General features: G+C 43.6%; 1 protein-coding gene across 2 annotated transcripts in view; it reads right to left on the reverse strand.

The window, feature by feature from the left end:
• LOC143294748 (nuclear pore complex protein Nup155-like) overlaps nucleotides 1-18,653 on the reverse strand; it is a 105,406-nt gene that overhangs the window by 24,902 nt on the left and 61,851 nt on the right. For both annotated transcript variants that reach the window (XM_076606211.1, XM_076606212.1), the window contains exons 23-28: nucleotides 16,680-16,757; nucleotides 14,471-14,667; nucleotides 9,607-9,760; nucleotides 7,576-7,680; nucleotides 5,493-5,647; nucleotides 617-746 (exon numbers count right to left, since the gene is read on the reverse strand). In XM_076606211.1, the coding sequence (XP_076462326.1) occupies nucleotides 617-746; nucleotides 5,493-5,647; nucleotides 7,576-7,680; nucleotides 9,607-9,760; nucleotides 14,471-14,667; nucleotides 16,680-16,757 (819 nt within the window). The remainder of the gene's footprint in view (nucleotides 1-616; nucleotides 747-5,492; nucleotides 5,648-7,575; nucleotides 7,681-9,606; nucleotides 9,761-14,470; nucleotides 14,668-16,679; nucleotides 16,758-18,653) is intronic.

An 18,653-nucleotide genomic window follows, 5' to 3' on the forward strand; every position in this document is an offset into this window, starting at 1 on the left:
ACCAATACTGTCAGACACTTTACAGTACAGAGACGCTTTACAGTACATGACACTTTACAGTACATGACATCAATACTGACAGACACTTTACAGCACACAACACCAATACTGACAGACACTTTACAGTACACAACACCAATACTGACAGACACTTTACAGTACATGACATCAATACTGTCAGACATTTTACAGTACACAACACCAATACTTACAGACACTTTACAGTACAGAGACACTTTACAGTACATGACATCAATACTGACAGACACTTTACAGTACACAACACCAATACTGACAGACACTTTACAGTACATGACACCAATACTGACAGACACTTTACAGTACATGACACCAATACTGTCAGACACTTTACAGTACACAACACCAATACTGACAGACACTTTACAGTACATGACACCAATACTGACAGACACTTTACAGTACACGACACCAATACTGACAGACACTTTACAGTACACAACACCAATACTGACAGACACTTTACAGTACACAATATTAAAATGGACACACACTTTACAATACATGACAGGAAAATGGACCCACATTTCACAGCACACACACACACAGACACACACACACAGATACACACACACACCTCCATCTTTTCCTCCAGTTCATGTAGGAACTCCCCACTGGCCGCCTTGCCGCCCAGTGACGTGGCTGACTTGGCACACATGATGGCCCTCGACAGGTACTCAATGCGCTGAGCCAGGGTCAGATCCGTGCTGAAATACAAACATACATGATGGCCCTCGACAGGTACTCAATGCGCTGAGCCAGGGTCAGATCCGTGCTGAAATACAAACATACATGATGGCCCTCGACAGGTACTCAATGTGCTGAGCCAGGGTCAGATCCGTGCTGAAATACAAACATACATGATGGCCCTCGACAGGTACTCAATGCGCTGAGCCAGGGTCAGATCCGTGCTGAAATACAAACATACATGATGGCCCTCGACAGGTACTCAATGCGCTGAGCCAGGGTCAGATCCGTGCTGAAATACAAACATACATGATGGCCCTCGACAGGTACTCAATGTGCTGAGCCAGGGTCAGATCCGTGCTGAAATACAAACATACATGGTGTACTCAATGCGCTGAGCCAGGGTCAGATCCGTGCTGAAATACAAACATACATGATGGCCCTCGACAGGTACTCAATGCGCTGAGCCAGGGTCAGATCCGTGCTGAAATACAAACATACATGATGGCCCTCGACAGGTACTCAATGCGCTGAGCCAGGGTCAGATCCGTGCTGAAATACAAACATACATGATGGCCCTCGACAGGTACTCAATGCGCTGAGCCAGGGTCAGATCCGTGCTGAAATACAAACATACATGATGGCCCTCGACAGGTACTCAATGTGCTGAGCCAGGGTCAGATCCGTGCTGAAATACAAACATACATGGTGTACTCAATGCGCTGAGCCAGGGTCAGATCCGTGCTGAAATACAAACATACATGATGGCCCTCGACAGGTACTCAATGCGCTGAGCCAGGGTCAGATCCGTGCTGAAATACAAACATACATGATGGCCCTCGACAGGTACTCAATGCGCTGAGCCAGGGTCAGATCTGTGCTGAAATACAAACATACATGGTGCTGAATTTAAACTGTTTACGTAATCAAGCGTTTAATTACATTTCAAAATATTCATTTCTATTTTCAGGTCAAGGTGTAAAGCTGTCCGTCAGATCTTGAAAACAAGGAGAAAAATCACCATAAAAATCATATCACAATTTTTAAAATGCTGTATAAAAAAGAAAAAAAAACAGAAAAAAAAAAACAGATCAAAATTATATTTCTAAAAACTGCAGTGTAAAAATCAAATCATAGTTAAATCACATTTTCTTTTGGTCTAAAATGTATCAAACTGTTCAACAAATAATGGTGTTTGATCACTTTTGATATTCTACAAGGCACACATTGTTTATCAAGTCAAGGTGTTTCATCTGATTTTTTTTCAGACAAAATGTTGTTGATTCAAACTGTTTCTGATACTGATGTGTTTGATCATGATTTGATCTAAAATGTGCTTAATCCAGATCGTTTATTCAATCAAAGAGCTTGATCAGATTTTTTTTGTCTAAAAGGTGTTTGATTTAAAGCTTTTATCAAATACATGCGTTATATATAAGCAAACATCAATTAAGTTTAACCCTTTCGCTGCCAGGAAAATAAGATTTAAGTGAAATCTATTTGCCAGGGTTTTTTTCACAAAAAACGGGTATAAATTTTCCAAAAATACTGTGCTCTTTGTTATTGGAGAAAGACCCATAAAAGTATATATTTTCTGAAAGGTAAATGAATAAAGAATACAAAACACATGCTGTTTTCCCATTTTATATATTTTTAGTGACATGCTGTTGTTTTGAAATCAGTGTTTTGTTTTTTGTCACATTTTCAACTTGTTCATTGCAAACATTAGTCAGTAATTTGCACAAAAACATCATATTTTCTGGACAAATGGATATCTGCAAACACAAAATCATACTAGAACAACCACAATATGTATATATTTTTTTAAGAGATAGATACACAATACATTGTGACTTCTCCAAGTGATAAGATGGATGTGAGGCCACGCCCCCTCAGTCTCCACCCCCCCTCCTCCTCACCCCTCTCACACGGTCACTTGATTCAGTTCTCATCAGACCGCGTTGGCTGCGTGCCAAGAATATCGCTCTGCTGCTAATTCGGTCATCTGTCGTCTGCTAACATCTGTACAGCCGGCATCACTCACTGACAGTCGCATCTTGGCCACTCTCTTGATTAGTCCCTTTATTTTCTATCAGATCGTCCTATCAATGTTCATCTCTATCTTCTCCTTCGAATTTACACTTCAATTCTTTCTGAGCATCAGCTAAAGAAAGAAATCATGGTTGATTTAGTTCATCACGATCGCATGTCTTGAGCACGGCGTCAGTCCGACATTTTGTTGAGCGAGCGAGGAGAGAAGTCAGGCAAACACTTGGACAGTGACCCAACCAAAACGTTCAAATAAAGGACTGCTTCATGACGTAGATGGGGTTTCTAGCTATGAATAGAATCTAGAGAGATTCCCCAGGCTAAAGCTACCACTATTTTTGCCAAGGAAGTGAATGCAAACCAGGGAAAAGTCAGAATATTTCGATGACAAGTTATCTCGTCATGCAGGCAGCGAAGCATACATGCTTGCCATGACGAGTTATCTCGTCATGCAGGCAGCCTAGGGGTTAAACAACCTGCCAACATTTCCAAAACAAACTTTTCTGTAAAGCATGAAAAATGGTACCCTACACTGTTCAGACAAATTTTCTTTGCAACAACATCTACAGGTTCATTAATACTTACACTTTCTTCAAACAGCTTCCATCTGAAGAAATTTTACAGAAAAAAAACCAAACCTGTTGCATTTGCAGGGTTTTCCACAGTTTCACAGTGCTTGTCACCAGATATCCATCCCTTCCAAAGAATCATTCTTCATTCACAACTTTCACTTCCCAAGCTCTTCAAAAACCAGCATGAGAGCCACAAGAATGCATGGACAAAGTAAAGTATTGTATGAAAACAAATCATCCCATGGCATGGCTAACTGACCACTTTTACTTTTATACAATGTAACTCTTTTTTTTCTTTTTTACAAAAGTGCATTCAAAATCATCAAAATATGCAAATAAAATTACAAACAAGAATTGCTGTGGTCCCCTTCCATGTCTTTTCTCTTACCCAGGATTCAAGGACATGCTAGGGTACTCCAAAGGCCTGATCAGTGTGCTGGATTCATACGGTGGTGAGGCATCTGATTTTTGTTGTTGTTTTCTTAAGAGCAGAAACGGAGCCACTTATGGACATGGATTTCTCAAGAGGCTCTGCCACTTCCTTGAAACTGAAACTACGGATCCCATACCCACAGCGCTGTGACAGGATGGACCCCTTACCCATAGCGCTGTGACAGCTGTGACAGGATGGACCCCTTACCCATGGCGCTGTGACAGCTGTGACAGGATGGACCCCTTACCCATGGTGCTGTGACAGGATGGACCCCTTACCCATGGCACTGTGACAGGATGGACCCCTTACCCATGGCACTGTGACAGCTGCGACAGGATGGACCCCTTACCCATGGTGCTGTGACAGCTGTGACAGGATGGACCCCTTACCCATGGCGCTGTGACAGCTGTGACAGGATGGACCCCTTACCCATGGTGCTGTGACAGCTGTGACAGGATGGACCCCTTACCCATGGCACTGTGACAGGATGGACCCCTTACCCATGGCACTGTGACAGCTGTGACAGGATGGACCCCTTACCCATGGCACTGTGACAGGATGGACCCCTTACCCATGGCACTGTGACAGCTGCGACAGGATGGACCCCTTACCCATGGTGCTGTGACAGCTGTGACAGGATGGACCCCTTACCCATGGCACTGTGACAGCTGTGACAGGATGGACCCCTTACCCATGGTGCTGTGACAGCTGTGACAGGATGGACCCCTTACCCATGGCGCTGTGACAGGATGGACCCCTTACTCATGGCACTGTGACAGCTGTGACAGGATGGACCCCTTACCCATGGTGCTGTGACAGGATGGACCCCTTACCCATGGCACTGTGAAAGCTGTGACAGGATGGACCTCTTACCCATGGTGCTGTGACAGCTGTGACAGGATGGACCCCTTACCCATAGCGCTGTGACAGGATGGACCCCTTACCCATGGCACTGTGACAGCTGTGACAGGATGGACCCCTTACCCATAGCGCTGTGACAGGATGGACCCCTTACCCATGGCGCTGTGACAGCTGTGACAGGATGGACCCCTTACCCATGGCACTGTGACAGCTGTGACAGGATGGACCCCTTACCCATGGCACTGTGACAGGATGGACCCCTTACTCATAGCGCTGTGACAGCTGTGACAGGATGGACCCCTTACCCATGGCACTGTGACAGGATGGACCCCTTACCCATGGCGCTGTGACAGCTGTGACAGGATGGACCCCTTACCCATGGTGCTGTGACAGGATGGACCCCTTACCCATGGCACTGTGACAGCTGTGACAGGATGGACCCCTTACCCATGGCACTGTGACAGGATGGACCCCTTACTCATAGCGCTGTGACAGGATGGACCCCTTACCCATGGTGCTGTGACAGGATGGACCCCTTACCCATGGCACTGTGACAGGATGGACCCCTTACCCATGGCGCTGTGACAGCTGTGACAGGATGGACCCCTTACCCATGGCACTGTGACAGCTGTGACAGGATGGACCCCTTACCCATGGCACTGTGACAGCTGTGACAGGATGGACCCCTTACCCATGGTGCTTTGACAGCTGTGACAGGATGGACCCCTTACCCATGGCACTGTGACAGCTGTGACAGGATGGACCCCTTACCCATGGCGCTGTGACAGCTGTGACAGGATGGACCCCTTACCCATGGCACTGTGACAGCTGTGACAGGATGGACCCCTTACCCATGGCGCTGTGACAGCTGTGACAGGATGTGAGCTGAGGCGGAGAAGTTGTTGGTTTTTTCGTAGTGTTTCCACAGCATGTCGAGGGCCTTGACCTTGTCCTCTGCCTGGCTGGCCCGTCGCTGAAGGTACGACTCCAGGTACGGTGTGCCAACCTGTTGGTATGGAACACATGTATCACTGGTATTGTATTTATATGAAAGGCATGACAGCCAAGTGGTTAAAGCGCTGGACTTTCAATCTGAGGGTCCCGGGTTCAAATCTCGGTAACGGCGCCTGGTGGGAAAAGGGGTGGAGATTTGTCCGATTTCTAAGGTCAACAAATGTGCAGACCTGCTTGTGCCTGAACCCCCTTCATGTGTTTTCACAAGCAGAAGATCAAATATGCAAATTAAAGATCCTGTAATCCATGTCAGCATTCGGTGGGTTATGGAAACAAGAATATACCCAGCATGCACACCCCTGAAAACGGAGTACTGCTGCCTACATGGCGGGGTAAAAACAGTCATACACATAAAAGCCCCTCGTGTATATACGAGTAAACGTAGGAGTTGCAAACCACAAACGAAGAAGAAGTATATGCAGCGGTGGTCTAATGGTAATGGGTCTGACTAGGAAGCGAGTGTCCACCGATTCTAGTCCCACGATGGACTGGGATTTATATTGGCCCCCTCCTCTAGATCTTGAGTAGTGGTCTGAACGCTAGTCATCCGGATGACATGATAAAGCAAGGTCCTGTGTGTAGCAGGCACTCAGTGCACAGAAAGAACCCACAGTGACAAAAGGGTTGTCCCTGGCAAAATTCTGCTAGGACAAATCATAAAGTTGAAATCATGTGCATCAACCTCACATACTTAAAACGGTTTTGATGCTGTTATACAAAGGCAGATTTTTGTGTATGATTTAAGGAAACTATGACTCCAAACTGTGCACTAAGTGTATTCATTTCCAGTTTTCTTTCATATTGCTTTTCTTTCTGGCAAAACACCAAGACCTACCATTTTTTTTACCCAAGAATGCAAATCACCAACTATGCGAAGTGTGATTGGCTTAGATCAGTCACATAATCTAACCATGTTTGGTGAGTTTAATCTGTAGCCTTCATCAGTAAACATTGACTGAGTGATTGATATGGATACTTATATAGCGCCTATCCTCAGAGACCAAGCTCTAAGCGCTTTACAAACACGGGGTCATTTGCACAACAGGCTGCCTACCTGGGTAGCCGATTGATGGCTGCCACTGGGCGCTCATCATTCATTTCCTGTGTCATTCAATCAGATTTCAGGCATGCACACATACACACTCAGACAGACATGTAACATTTTACATGTATGACCTTTTTTATTATCATTATTTACCCTGCCTTGTAGGCAGCCATACTCCATTTTCGGGGGGGTGCATGCCGAGTATGTTCTTGTTTCCATAACCCACCAAACGCTGACATAGATTACAGGATCTTTAACGTGCGTATTTGATCTTCTGCATGTGTATACACACAAAGGGGGTTCAGGCACTAGCAGGTCTGCACATATGTTGACCAGGGAGATCGGAAAAATCTCCACCCTTTAAAAGGGTAAAAACATGTCAACAATTTCTCTTCCAGGAACAATGAAGTATTCTTATATCTTAAGTAAACTTGCAAATGCTCAAGAGAACAACAAAAACAGTAACTAACTGAAGTAATATCACTGAAATGTTCATCACTACATTACTTTTCAACAAAGCATATTCTTCAACTTCATTCACTTCACCATACTAAAATATGGCAGATCCATACTTACTGGCACCTATGTATAATCTTAACAAAGAAGATGTTAACTTTTTTAATTCAAAGTCTTTTCAACAAAAAAAAAGGGCACCTTGGTATAAACTAAATAGTTATGAAGATGCTAAACAGTTTTTTCATTAAAATATTCATTATCTATAATTCATCAAAGTTAAAAAAAAATAAAAAAATCTCAAGACAAGCTAATAATGATAGTGTCCATAAAGATTACAAACTGTTAGCTTTCCCTCTCAGACCAAACTGACATGCCTATAAACCTGCATTTTTTTCTGAAGACAACTGTCTGCCACCCACCTCCAGAAGAATGTCTGCCCTGTTGGTGCTGAACAGCCAGTCGTACAGCGCCGAGTGAAACAGAACGTCGTTTGACTTGAACGCCATCTGGAGCACTTCTTCTCTCTGAAACACCACACCATGTTCTCAAACACCACACCATGTTCTCAAACAAACTGCAACATCTCTGAAACACCACACCATGTTCTCAAACAAACTGCAACATCTCTGAAACACCACACCATGTTCTCAAACACCACACCATGTTCTCAAACACCACACCATGTTCTCAAACACCACCACCATGTTCTCAAACAAACTGCAACAACACTGTATTCCCAGCTGAGGTTAATGGGACTGCCTGAAGTGAACACCCAATGAAGCACAATGTCCAATGTATACATCCAGAAATGCACCAGGATGCCAATCCCCTATATAAATTGACTGTGAAGTTAAGGTTTTGTTGGTTCAAATTAGTTTCTTCTTTTTTCAATGACAATGTATTGCCACTGAAAGGAAGGATGATTGTTCATTATACATCACTACCACCACTGAGAACTGAAAGTCCTGCAAGAAAAGGTAAGCCAGTAAATGAGGAATAAAACAACAGATGTGACTTGGTGATTAATACAGCAAAGTTGTGGAAGAGCATTTGTTTCTGGCAGACATGATTGCTTCAGAAAATCATGTCAAAACATGTTTCTGGCAGACATGATTGCTTCAGAAAATCATGTCAAAACATGTTTCTGGCAGACATGATTGCTTCAGAAAATCATGTCAAAACATGTTTCTGTCAGACATGGCATTGCTTCAGAAAATCATGTCAAAACATGTTTCTGTCAGACATGGCATTGCTTCAGAAAATCATGTCAAAACATGTTTCTGTCAGACATGGCATTGCTTCAGAAAATCATGTCAAAACATGTTTCTGGCAGACATGGCATTGCTTCAGAAAATCATGTCAAAACATGTTTCTGGCAGACATGATTGCTTCAGAAAATCATGTCAAAACATGTTTCTGTCAGACATGGCATTACTTCAGAAAATCATGTCAAAACATGTTTCTGGCAGACATGGTACTGCTTCAGAAAATCATGTCAAAAGATGTTTCTGGGTGACATGGCATTACTTCAGAAAATCACGTCAAAATATTACTCAAAGTAACTGATCCCACTGCCACACATTCCACCTGCCTATAATCTTGTAATATCTGAGTGCACTGGAATTTCAATCTAATGGTCTTAGGTTCCAATTCCCACAGTGCCTGGTGTTGAGGGTGGAGATATTTCCGATCTCCCAGGTCAAATATGTGTAAAGTGCTGATGTCTGAACTCCCTTTGTGCATACACACAAGCAGACACCAAACCTACATGTTACAGACCCCACAGTCATTGTCAGTGTTCACTGGGTTATGGAAACACAAACATCGCCAACATGTACCTACATGTTACAGACCCAACAGTCATTGTCAGTGTTCACTGGGTTATGGAAACACAAACATCGCCAACATGTACCTACATGTTACAGACCCAACAGTCATTGTCAGTGTTCACTGGGTTATGGAAACACAAACATCGCCAACATGTACCTACATGTTACAGACCCCACAGTCATTGTCAGTGTTCACTGGGTTATGGAAACACAAACATCGCCAACATGTACCTACATGTTACAGACCCAACAGTCATTGTCAGTGTTCGCTGGGTTATCGAAACACAAACAGAGTATGGCTGCCTAAATGACAGGGTAAAAACGCCCACACACATGAAGGCCCACTAACAGATTAAAAATGCCCATACACATGAAGGCCCACTCACAGATTAAAAATGCCCATACACATGAAGGCCCACTCACAGATATCAGTAAACATTGAAGTGGCAGCCAACAAACAGGAAAAATAAAATAAAATAAAAATAACAAATGCTCAAACAATGTTTTCTTCACCCCAATGTTCCAAACAAGTGAACGAGAGGGGTACAGCCCACAAACGGAGACAGTAAGAAAGAAAATAAGAAATTAGGAAACCTCTGATTGGATAACAGGTTTTCTAACCTGCTGCTCTGCCTGTTCTGCGGCCATGCGGTTGGGGTCATGGGTGGGGGGGGGTGGCCCCGGGGACTTGGGCATGCTGGGAGACTGCGGCTGGGCGGTGGCCGCGTTCCACAGGTAAGCCAGGATCTCCGTGACGCATTTGTAGCACTCCATTCTAAGAATAGTCAGACTTTTGACACACAGCTGCCTCACTCATGAATGATACACACACCAAACCATCTTACAAGTGAAATGATACACACACCAAACGACCTTACAAGTGAAATGACACACACACCAAACCCCCTTACAAGTGAAATGACACACACACCAAACCCCCTTACAAGTGAAATGATACACACACCAAACCACCTTACAAGTGAAATGACACACACACCAAACCACCTTACAAGTGAAATGATACACACACCAAACCACCTTACAAGTGAAATGACACACACACCAAACCACCTTACAAGTGAAATGACACACACACCAAACCACCTTACAAGTGAAATGATACACACACCAATCTGAGATCATCAACACTTCTTGATGCCAAAGGATTTTTTCTGTCGTTCTGTAAGTATTGATAGTTCCGACCCAGTGCTGTCTTTAACCACCTTACAAGTGAAATGATACTGATGGATTATTTCTTCTATTCTCTGAGTATTGATACTTTTGACACAGTACTCACTGTCTGCATTCACTTCACAAATGAAATGATGCCAACAGATTATCACTTTCATTCTCAGACCATAACTGTACTTTGGACACACTGCTGTCTGCATCCATCTTTTAAAAATTGATACCACAGGATCATTTCTTTCACTGATACCAATGGATCATTTCTTTCTTTCTATAAATACTGATACCAATGGATCATTTCTTTCATTCTATAAATATTGATACCAATGGATCATTTCTTTCATTCTATAAATATTGATACCAATGGATCATTTCTTTCATTGATACCAATGGATCATTTCTTTCATTCTATAAATATTGATACCAATGGATCATTTCTTTCATTGATACCAATGGATCATTTCTTTCATTCTATAAATATTGATACCAATGGATCATTTCTTTCATTCTATAAATGTTGATACCAATGGATCATTTCTTTCATTCTATAAATGTTGATACCAATGGATCATGTCTTTCATTCTATAAATATTAATAATAATAATAATAATAATAATGGTATTTATATAGCGCTGGATCTTGTGCAGAGACAAATCAAAGCGCTTTCGCACCAGTCATTCACACGCATGCATAACTCTAATACTGCAGAAACTGAAGACAAGGAAGGGCAGGCAAGGGAGGCTATTTTGGGAAGAGGTGGGTTTTAAGGCCAGACTTGAAAGAGCTGAGTGTGGAGACTTGACGAAGCGAAAAAGGAAGTTCATTCCAATCGCAAGGTCCAGAAACAGAGAAAGAACGGCGGCCAATAGTCGAGTGTTTGAATCTGGGTATGCGTAAACAGAGTGGATCCGAGGCCGATCGTAGTGAGCGAGATGGAGTGTAGAGGTGAAGGCAGCCGCAGAGATAGGAAGGGGCAGTTTTGTGAATGCATCTATAACATAGAGTGCTGATCTTGTACTTTATTCGGTGTGAGACAGGGAGCCAGTGGAGATGTTGCAAAAGAGGAGTGATGTGCTCAGATCTTTTCTTTCTAAGGACGAGTTGGGCAGCAGAGTTTTGTATGCGCTGAAGGGGCTGAATGGATGAAGCAGGCAGACCAGACAATAAAGAGTTACAGTAGTCAAGGCGAGAGAGAATGAGAGAAACGACAAGTCTAGATGTTGCATCAGTGGATAGATATTTCCGGACGGCACTGATGCGTCGCAGTTGACAGTAGCAGGACTGACATGTCTGACTGATAAATTTTTGCATGGACAGTGTATTGTCAAGGACAACACCGAGGTTCCTGACTGACATGGAAAGAGGGATGGATGTACTGCCAAGTTTGATTGTGTCAATTGTGATGGAAGACAGTTTTTGTTTAGTTCCTATGATCATTGCTTCAGTTTTGTCCGCGTTCAATTGTAACTTATTTCGAGTCATCCAGTTTTGAATGTCCAGGAAGCAGTTGGATGTTTCTTGCAAGAGCGACAACAATTTTTCAGGGGTATCACTCTTCTGGAGTTGAGTGTCATCAGCATAAGAATGATGACTGATATTATGGCGGTTGATAATTTCAGCGAGAGGAGCAGTGTACAGTGTGAAGAGCACTGGGCCTAAAACAGATCCCTGTGGGACTCCATGTTCGATTTTAACGGGTTCAGATTGGAAATGATCAACAGTGACAGACTGGAATCGATCAGTGAGATAAGATTTGAACCAGTTTAGAACAGTGCCGTTGATACCAAATGTAAAATGAAGACGGGAAAGAAGGATTGAATGGTCTATCGTATCAAAGGCGGATGACAAGTCGAGGAGAGTGAGAAGGGAAACTTTTCCTGAGTCGGACGCTATCAGTAGATTGTTCAGAATGTGGAGGAGAGTGGTTTCGGTGCTATGGTCAGCGCGATAGGCAGACTGAAATGGGTGGATGAGATTGTTGAAACAAAGGTGGTTGTTAAGCTGCTTGAGGACAGCTTTTTCAAGGAGTTTGGACATGAATGGAAGATTAGAAACTGGTCGATAGTTTTTCAAAATGTTTGCGTCAAGGTTGGGTTTCTTCAGAAGAGGCCGGACGATTGCAGTTTTGAAAGTGGATGGAAACGTTCCAGTGAGAAGGGATGAGTTGACAATATTAGTGATTGTGGGGAGAAGATGTGAGACACATTGGGAAAAGACCGAGGCTGGTATAGGATCGAGCTCACAGGATTTTACTGTCATTTCTTTTAGGATTTCATGAACTTCTGTTTCAGTCAATGGATTGAAGGAATGGAGAGGAGTGCCGCTGAATTGAGGATCAGGATGAACAGGTTGGAAAGACATTTGGTCTAAGATGGTACGAATATTTTGGACTTTGTCGAAAAAGAAAGAGGAGAAGACATTGGGGAGTTCAGATAAAGTGTAGGTAGAAGGAAGAGGAGTCCTTTTTGCAGTTCCGAGAAGATTTGACATGACAGAGTAAAGAGATTTGGTGGATGTGGCATTGAGAACTTGAGAAGAAAAGAAGTTTGTTTTTGCTGATGAGATCATATGTTTGACTTTATTTATTTGTTTTCGGAATATTTGATTGTGGACTTGCAGTTTTGTTGATCGCCATCGTCTTTCCAGTTGGCGACGTTTGCGTTTTGCAAGTCGAATATCTTGTGTGTACCATGGGGCGGAGGGTCTGTCAGGGAGCATGCGGGTAGTGGGGGGTGCATGTTCATCCAGCAGTTGAGAGAGGACAGTGTTGTAATGTGTGGATACGTCGGTAAGGGAAGAAATATATTGATACCAATGGATCATGTCTTTCATTGATACCAATGGATCATGTCTTTCATTCTATAAATATTGATACCAATGGATCATGTCTTTCATTCTATAAATGTTGATACCAATGGATCATGTCTTTCATTCTATAAATATTGATACCAATGGATCATGTCTTTCATTGATACCAATGGATCATGTCTTTCATTCTATAAATATTGATACCAATGGATCATGTCTTTCATTGATACCACAGGATCATTTCTTTCATTCTATAAATATTGATACCAATGGATCATTTCTTTCATTCTATAAATGTTGATACCAATGGATCATGTCTTTCATTCTATAAATGTTGATACCAATGGATCATGTCTTTCATTCTATAAATGTTGATACCAATGGATCATTTCTTTCATTGATACCACATGATCATTTCTTTCATTCTATAAATATTGATACCAATGGATCATGTCTTTCATTCTATAAATATTGATACCAATGGATCATTTCTTTCATTGATACCACAGGATCATTTCTTTCATTCTATAAATATTGATACCAATGGATCATGTCTTTCATTCTATAAATATTGATACCAATGGATCATTTCTTTCATTCTATAAATGTTGATACCAATGGATCATGTCTTTCATTCTATAAATGTTGATACCAATGGATCATTTCTTTCATTCTATAAATGTTGATACCAATGGATCATTTCTTTCATTCTATAAATATTGATACCAATGGATCATGTCTTTCATTCTATAAATGTTGATACCAATGGATCATTTCTTTCATTCTATAAATATTGATACCAATGGATCATTTCTTTCATTCTATAAATGTTGATACCAATGGATCATGTCTTTCATTCTATAAATGTTGATACCAATGGATCATGTCTTTCATTCTATAAATGTTGATACCAATGGATCATTTCTTTCATTCTATAAATGTTGATAACAATGGATCATGTCTTTCATTCTATAAATATTGATACCAATGGATCATGTCTTTCTTTCTATAAATATTGATACCAATGGATCATTTCTTTCATTCTATAAATGTTGATACCAATGGATCATGTCTTTCATTGATACCAATGGATCATGTCTTTCATTGATACCAATGGATCATGTCTTTCACTCTATAAATGTTGATACCAATGGATCATGTCTTTCATTCTATAAATATTGATACCAATGGATCATGTCTTTCATTCTATAAATGTTGATACCAATGGATCATGTCTTTCATTCTATAAATATTGATACCACTGGATCATTTCTTTCATTCTATAAATATTGATACTCACCACACACTGTTATTTATATCCAGCTCTTTTCAATTTCCTCACTTGGGCAGAGAAGTATTTTTGCACAGGACAAGAATACATCCCTGACCGGAGTCTGCCCCAGTGGGTCACAGTATAGTATGTGTAATTAAAAATTAATAAATAACTTTTCTTTTAAAGATGAAAAAATGGGGAAGGGGAGGCAACTACCTGCTGATGTAGGCCTGCATGCCCTGCGTGTCCTCAGGTTGCTCCCCCTGAGAGTAGAAGTGGTGGGCGAGGTCGTGGGGGTCGTACTTCCTGGCCTCAGCCAGACACAGCTCCAGGACGCCAGTGAAGTGGTTGACCGTCACCAGACGGTGACACACCACGCCCAGCTTCAGGGGTGTCGTCACCGACTTCAGCAGCTGTCATCGTCATGTCAACGCTCACATTACTGAAACTTCAAAAGCAGACTTCAGCAGCTGTCATCGTCATGTCAACGCTCACTTTACTGAAACTTCCAAAGCAGACTTCAGCAGCTGTCATCGTCATGTCAACGCTCACTTTATAACACTTGCAATCAAACAAAAAAGGATCAAAACTTGTAAAGCAGACTTCAGCAGCTGTAAGAGTCATGTCTCGCTCACGTTAAAACACTTCCAATGCAGAAAAAAAAGGACTGAAATTCTGAAGCAGACTTCAGCAGTTGCGAGCTTCACATCACACTCACATTAAAATGCTTCCAATCAAATGAAAAAACAATCACAAGACGTGACAAAACAACTACCACAAGACGTGACAAAACCACCACCACAAGACATGACAAAACCACCACCACAAGATGTGACAAAACAACCACCACAAGACGTGACAAAACCACCACCACAAGATGTGACAAAACAACAACCACAAGACGTGACAAAACCACCACAAGATGTGACAAAACCACCACCACAAGACGTGACAAAACCACCACCACAAGATGTGACAAAACAACAACCACAAGACGTGACAAAACAACCACAAGATGTGACAAAACAACCACCACAAGACGTGACAAAACCACCACCACAAGATGTGACAAAACAACCACCACAAGACGTGACAAAACCACCACCACAAGACGTGACAAAACAACCACAAGATGTGACAAAACCACCACAAGATGTGACAAAACAACCACCACAAGACGTGACAAAACAACCACAAGATGTGACAAAACCACCACCACAAGATGTGACAAAACCACCACCACAAGACATGACAAAACCACCACCACAAGATGTGACAAAACAACCACCACAAGACGTGACAAAACAACCACAAGATGTGACAAAACAACCACAAGATGTGACAAAACCACCACAAGATGTGATAAAACCACCACCCTAAGACGTGACAAAACCATCACCACAAGACGTGACAAAACCACCACCATAAGACGTGATAAAACAACCACCACAAGACGTGACAAAACAACCACAAGACGTGACAAAACAACCACCATAAGACATGACAAAACAACCACCACAAGACGTGACAAAACAACCACCACAAGACGTGACAAAACAACCACAAGATGTGACAAAACAACCACCACAAGATGTGACAAAACAACCACAAGACGTGACAAAACAACCACAAGATGTGACAAAACAACCACCACAAGACGTGACAAAACAACCACAAGATGTGACAAAACAACCACAAGATGTGACAAAACAACCACAAGACGTGACAAAACAACCACAAGATGTGACAAAACAACCACAAGATGTGACAAAACAACCACCACAAGACGTGACAAAACAACAACCACAAGATGTGACAAAACAACCACAAGATGTGACAAAACAACCACAAGACGTGACAAAACAACCACCATAAGACATGACAAAACAACCACCACAAGACGTGACAAAACCACCACAAGACGTGACAAAACAACCACCACAAGACGTGACAAAACAACCACCACAAGATGTGACAAAACAACCACCACAAGACGTGACAAAACAACCACCACAAGACGTGACAAAACAACCACCACAAGACGTGACAAAACAACCACAAGACGTGACAAAACAACCACCACAAGATGTGACAAAACAACCACAAGACGTGACAAAACAACCACAAGACGTGACAAAACAACCACAAGATGTGACAAAACAACCACCATAAGACGTGACAAAACAACCACCACAAGATGTGCCAAAACAGCCGCCACAAAACATGACAAAACAGCCACAAAACCACCACCACAAGACGTGACAAAACCACCACCACAAAACATGACAAAACAGCCACAAAAGAACCACCACAAGACGTGACAAAACCACCACCACAAAAAATGACAAAACAGCCACAAAACAACCACCACAAGACATGACAAAACCACCAGCACAATGTGACAAAACAGTCAAACCATGCTGACCCTCAGCGCTTCCTGCAGCTGTCGCCGTCTCTCCATGGGGTCCTGGGTGGCCCTCACTTTCTGCAGCAGTTCGTCCGCCTGCAGCACACACACACACACACACACACAACACACACACACACACACACAACACACACACACACACCACCACCACCATCAGTCACATAGGATGGGCTTCAGGTTCCAACCTTCCAGCATCAAGGATGAACCTTAATCAGACTCTGTGATTTCAATTCATTATCACACAGTCTGGAGTTCCAAACCTTTCTACAAAATAACATCTTGAATATTTTCTTGTGATTTTGTTGTTGTTTTTTGTCATGAAGACAGAGCAGTTATCTGGGGGAGGGGTGGTGGGGTGGGTTTGTTTTCTGTTTTGTGTGTGTGTGTGTGTGTGGGAGGGTGGCGAGGGGGGTGGGGGTGGGGGGGTGGAAATGGGGAAGAGAGGCAGGAGTAAATGAATATGAGGGCCGGAGAGTGGGGGGGGGGGGGGGGGGGGGGTTGGAAATGGAGAAGAGAGGCAGGGGTATGTGAATATGAAGTCTGAAGTCTGAATGGTTTATTGTTTAGGCCTTTCTGCCCGTGACAACAGGGGTAAGGGGGGGGGGGGGGGAGCTTCCGTGTTAACATCCATTGTAAAGAACAGCGCCAATATATGTAAAGCAAACAAAGGGTAGAAAAGAGAGAAAGGACAGAGTAAGACAGAGAGAGAGAGAGAGAGAGAGAGAGAGAGAGAGAGAGAGAGAGAGAGAAGGAGAGAGGGACAGAAAGAAGAAGAAAAAGACAAAAGATATATGTGAATATGAGGGGCGGGGAGTGGGGGGCTGGGAAGGGGAGGGGGGGGGAATGGAGAAGAGAGGCAGGGGTAAGTGAATATGAGGGGCCGGGAGTGGGGGAGGGGGGGTGGAAATGGAGAAGAGAGGCAGGGGTAAGTGAATATGAGGGCCAGGGAGTGGGGGAGGGGGGGTGGAAATGGAGAAGAGAGGCAGGGGTAAGTGAATATGAGGGCCAGGGAGTGGGGGAGGGGGGGTGGAAATGGAGAAGAGAGGCAGGGGTAAGTGAATATGAGGGCCAGGGAGTGGGGGAGGGGGGGTGGGAATGGAGAAGAGAGGCAGGGGTAAGTGAATATGAGGGCCAGGGAGTGGGGGAGGGGGGGGTGGAAATGGAGAAGAGAGGCAGGGGTAAGTGAATATGAGGGCCAGGGAGTGGGGGAGGGGGGGTGGAAATGGAGAAGAGAGGCAGGGGTAAGTGAATATGAGGGCCAGGGAGTGGGGGAGGGGGGGTGGAAATGGAGAAGAGAGGCAGGGGTATGTGAATATGAGGGCCAGGGAGTGGGGGAGGGGGGGTGGAAATGGAGAAGAGAGGCAGGGGTATGTGAATATGAGGGCCAGGGAGTGGGGGGCTGGGGGTGTGTGTGTGTGTGGAAATGGAGAAGAGAGGCAGGGGTAAGTGAATATGAGGGCCAGGGAGTGGGAGGTGGGGCGGGGGAGTGGGGGGGGGGGGTGCTATCCCATCAGTGGTATTATCTCCCTCCTGGCTCTTCCCAGAATACCCTTCACATAACAAAACCATACACCTAGCTCCAGCAGTCTATAAGAAGCTATGCTGTCAACAGGACAAACTGCAGAAGAAACTTTGCGCTGCTGCCGAGTCAATCTGGCACTGTTCAGTCAGTGCCTGTGCTGATCCAACATACATCGGACACCACCTATTAAGCCTGTTTACTGATGACAATACTTTCTCAGTTGTGGAACCAAACTGAGCGAGCGCCCCTCCCCTCCCCACCCCCTGAAGTGAAGACAGCCACCACGGCCCTCCAGCCACACTCCCCCCTCAGTCATGATGGTCACGCCTGGCTGGCCAGGGAGCTGGACTGTATGGCAGTGTCAGTGGAAACAGAAACTGGGTGGAGGGAGGTACAGTGCATGTCAGTGTCAGTGTCAGTGTAAACAGAAATCGGCTGTAGTGACAGGA

This window comes from Babylonia areolata, chromosome 20 (assembly GCF_041734735.1).
Source record: "Babylonia areolata isolate BAREFJ2019XMU chromosome 20, ASM4173473v1, whole genome shotgun sequence".
Classification (NCBI taxonomy): Eukaryota; Metazoa; Mollusca; class Gastropoda; order Neogastropoda; family Buccinidae; genus Babylonia; species Babylonia areolata.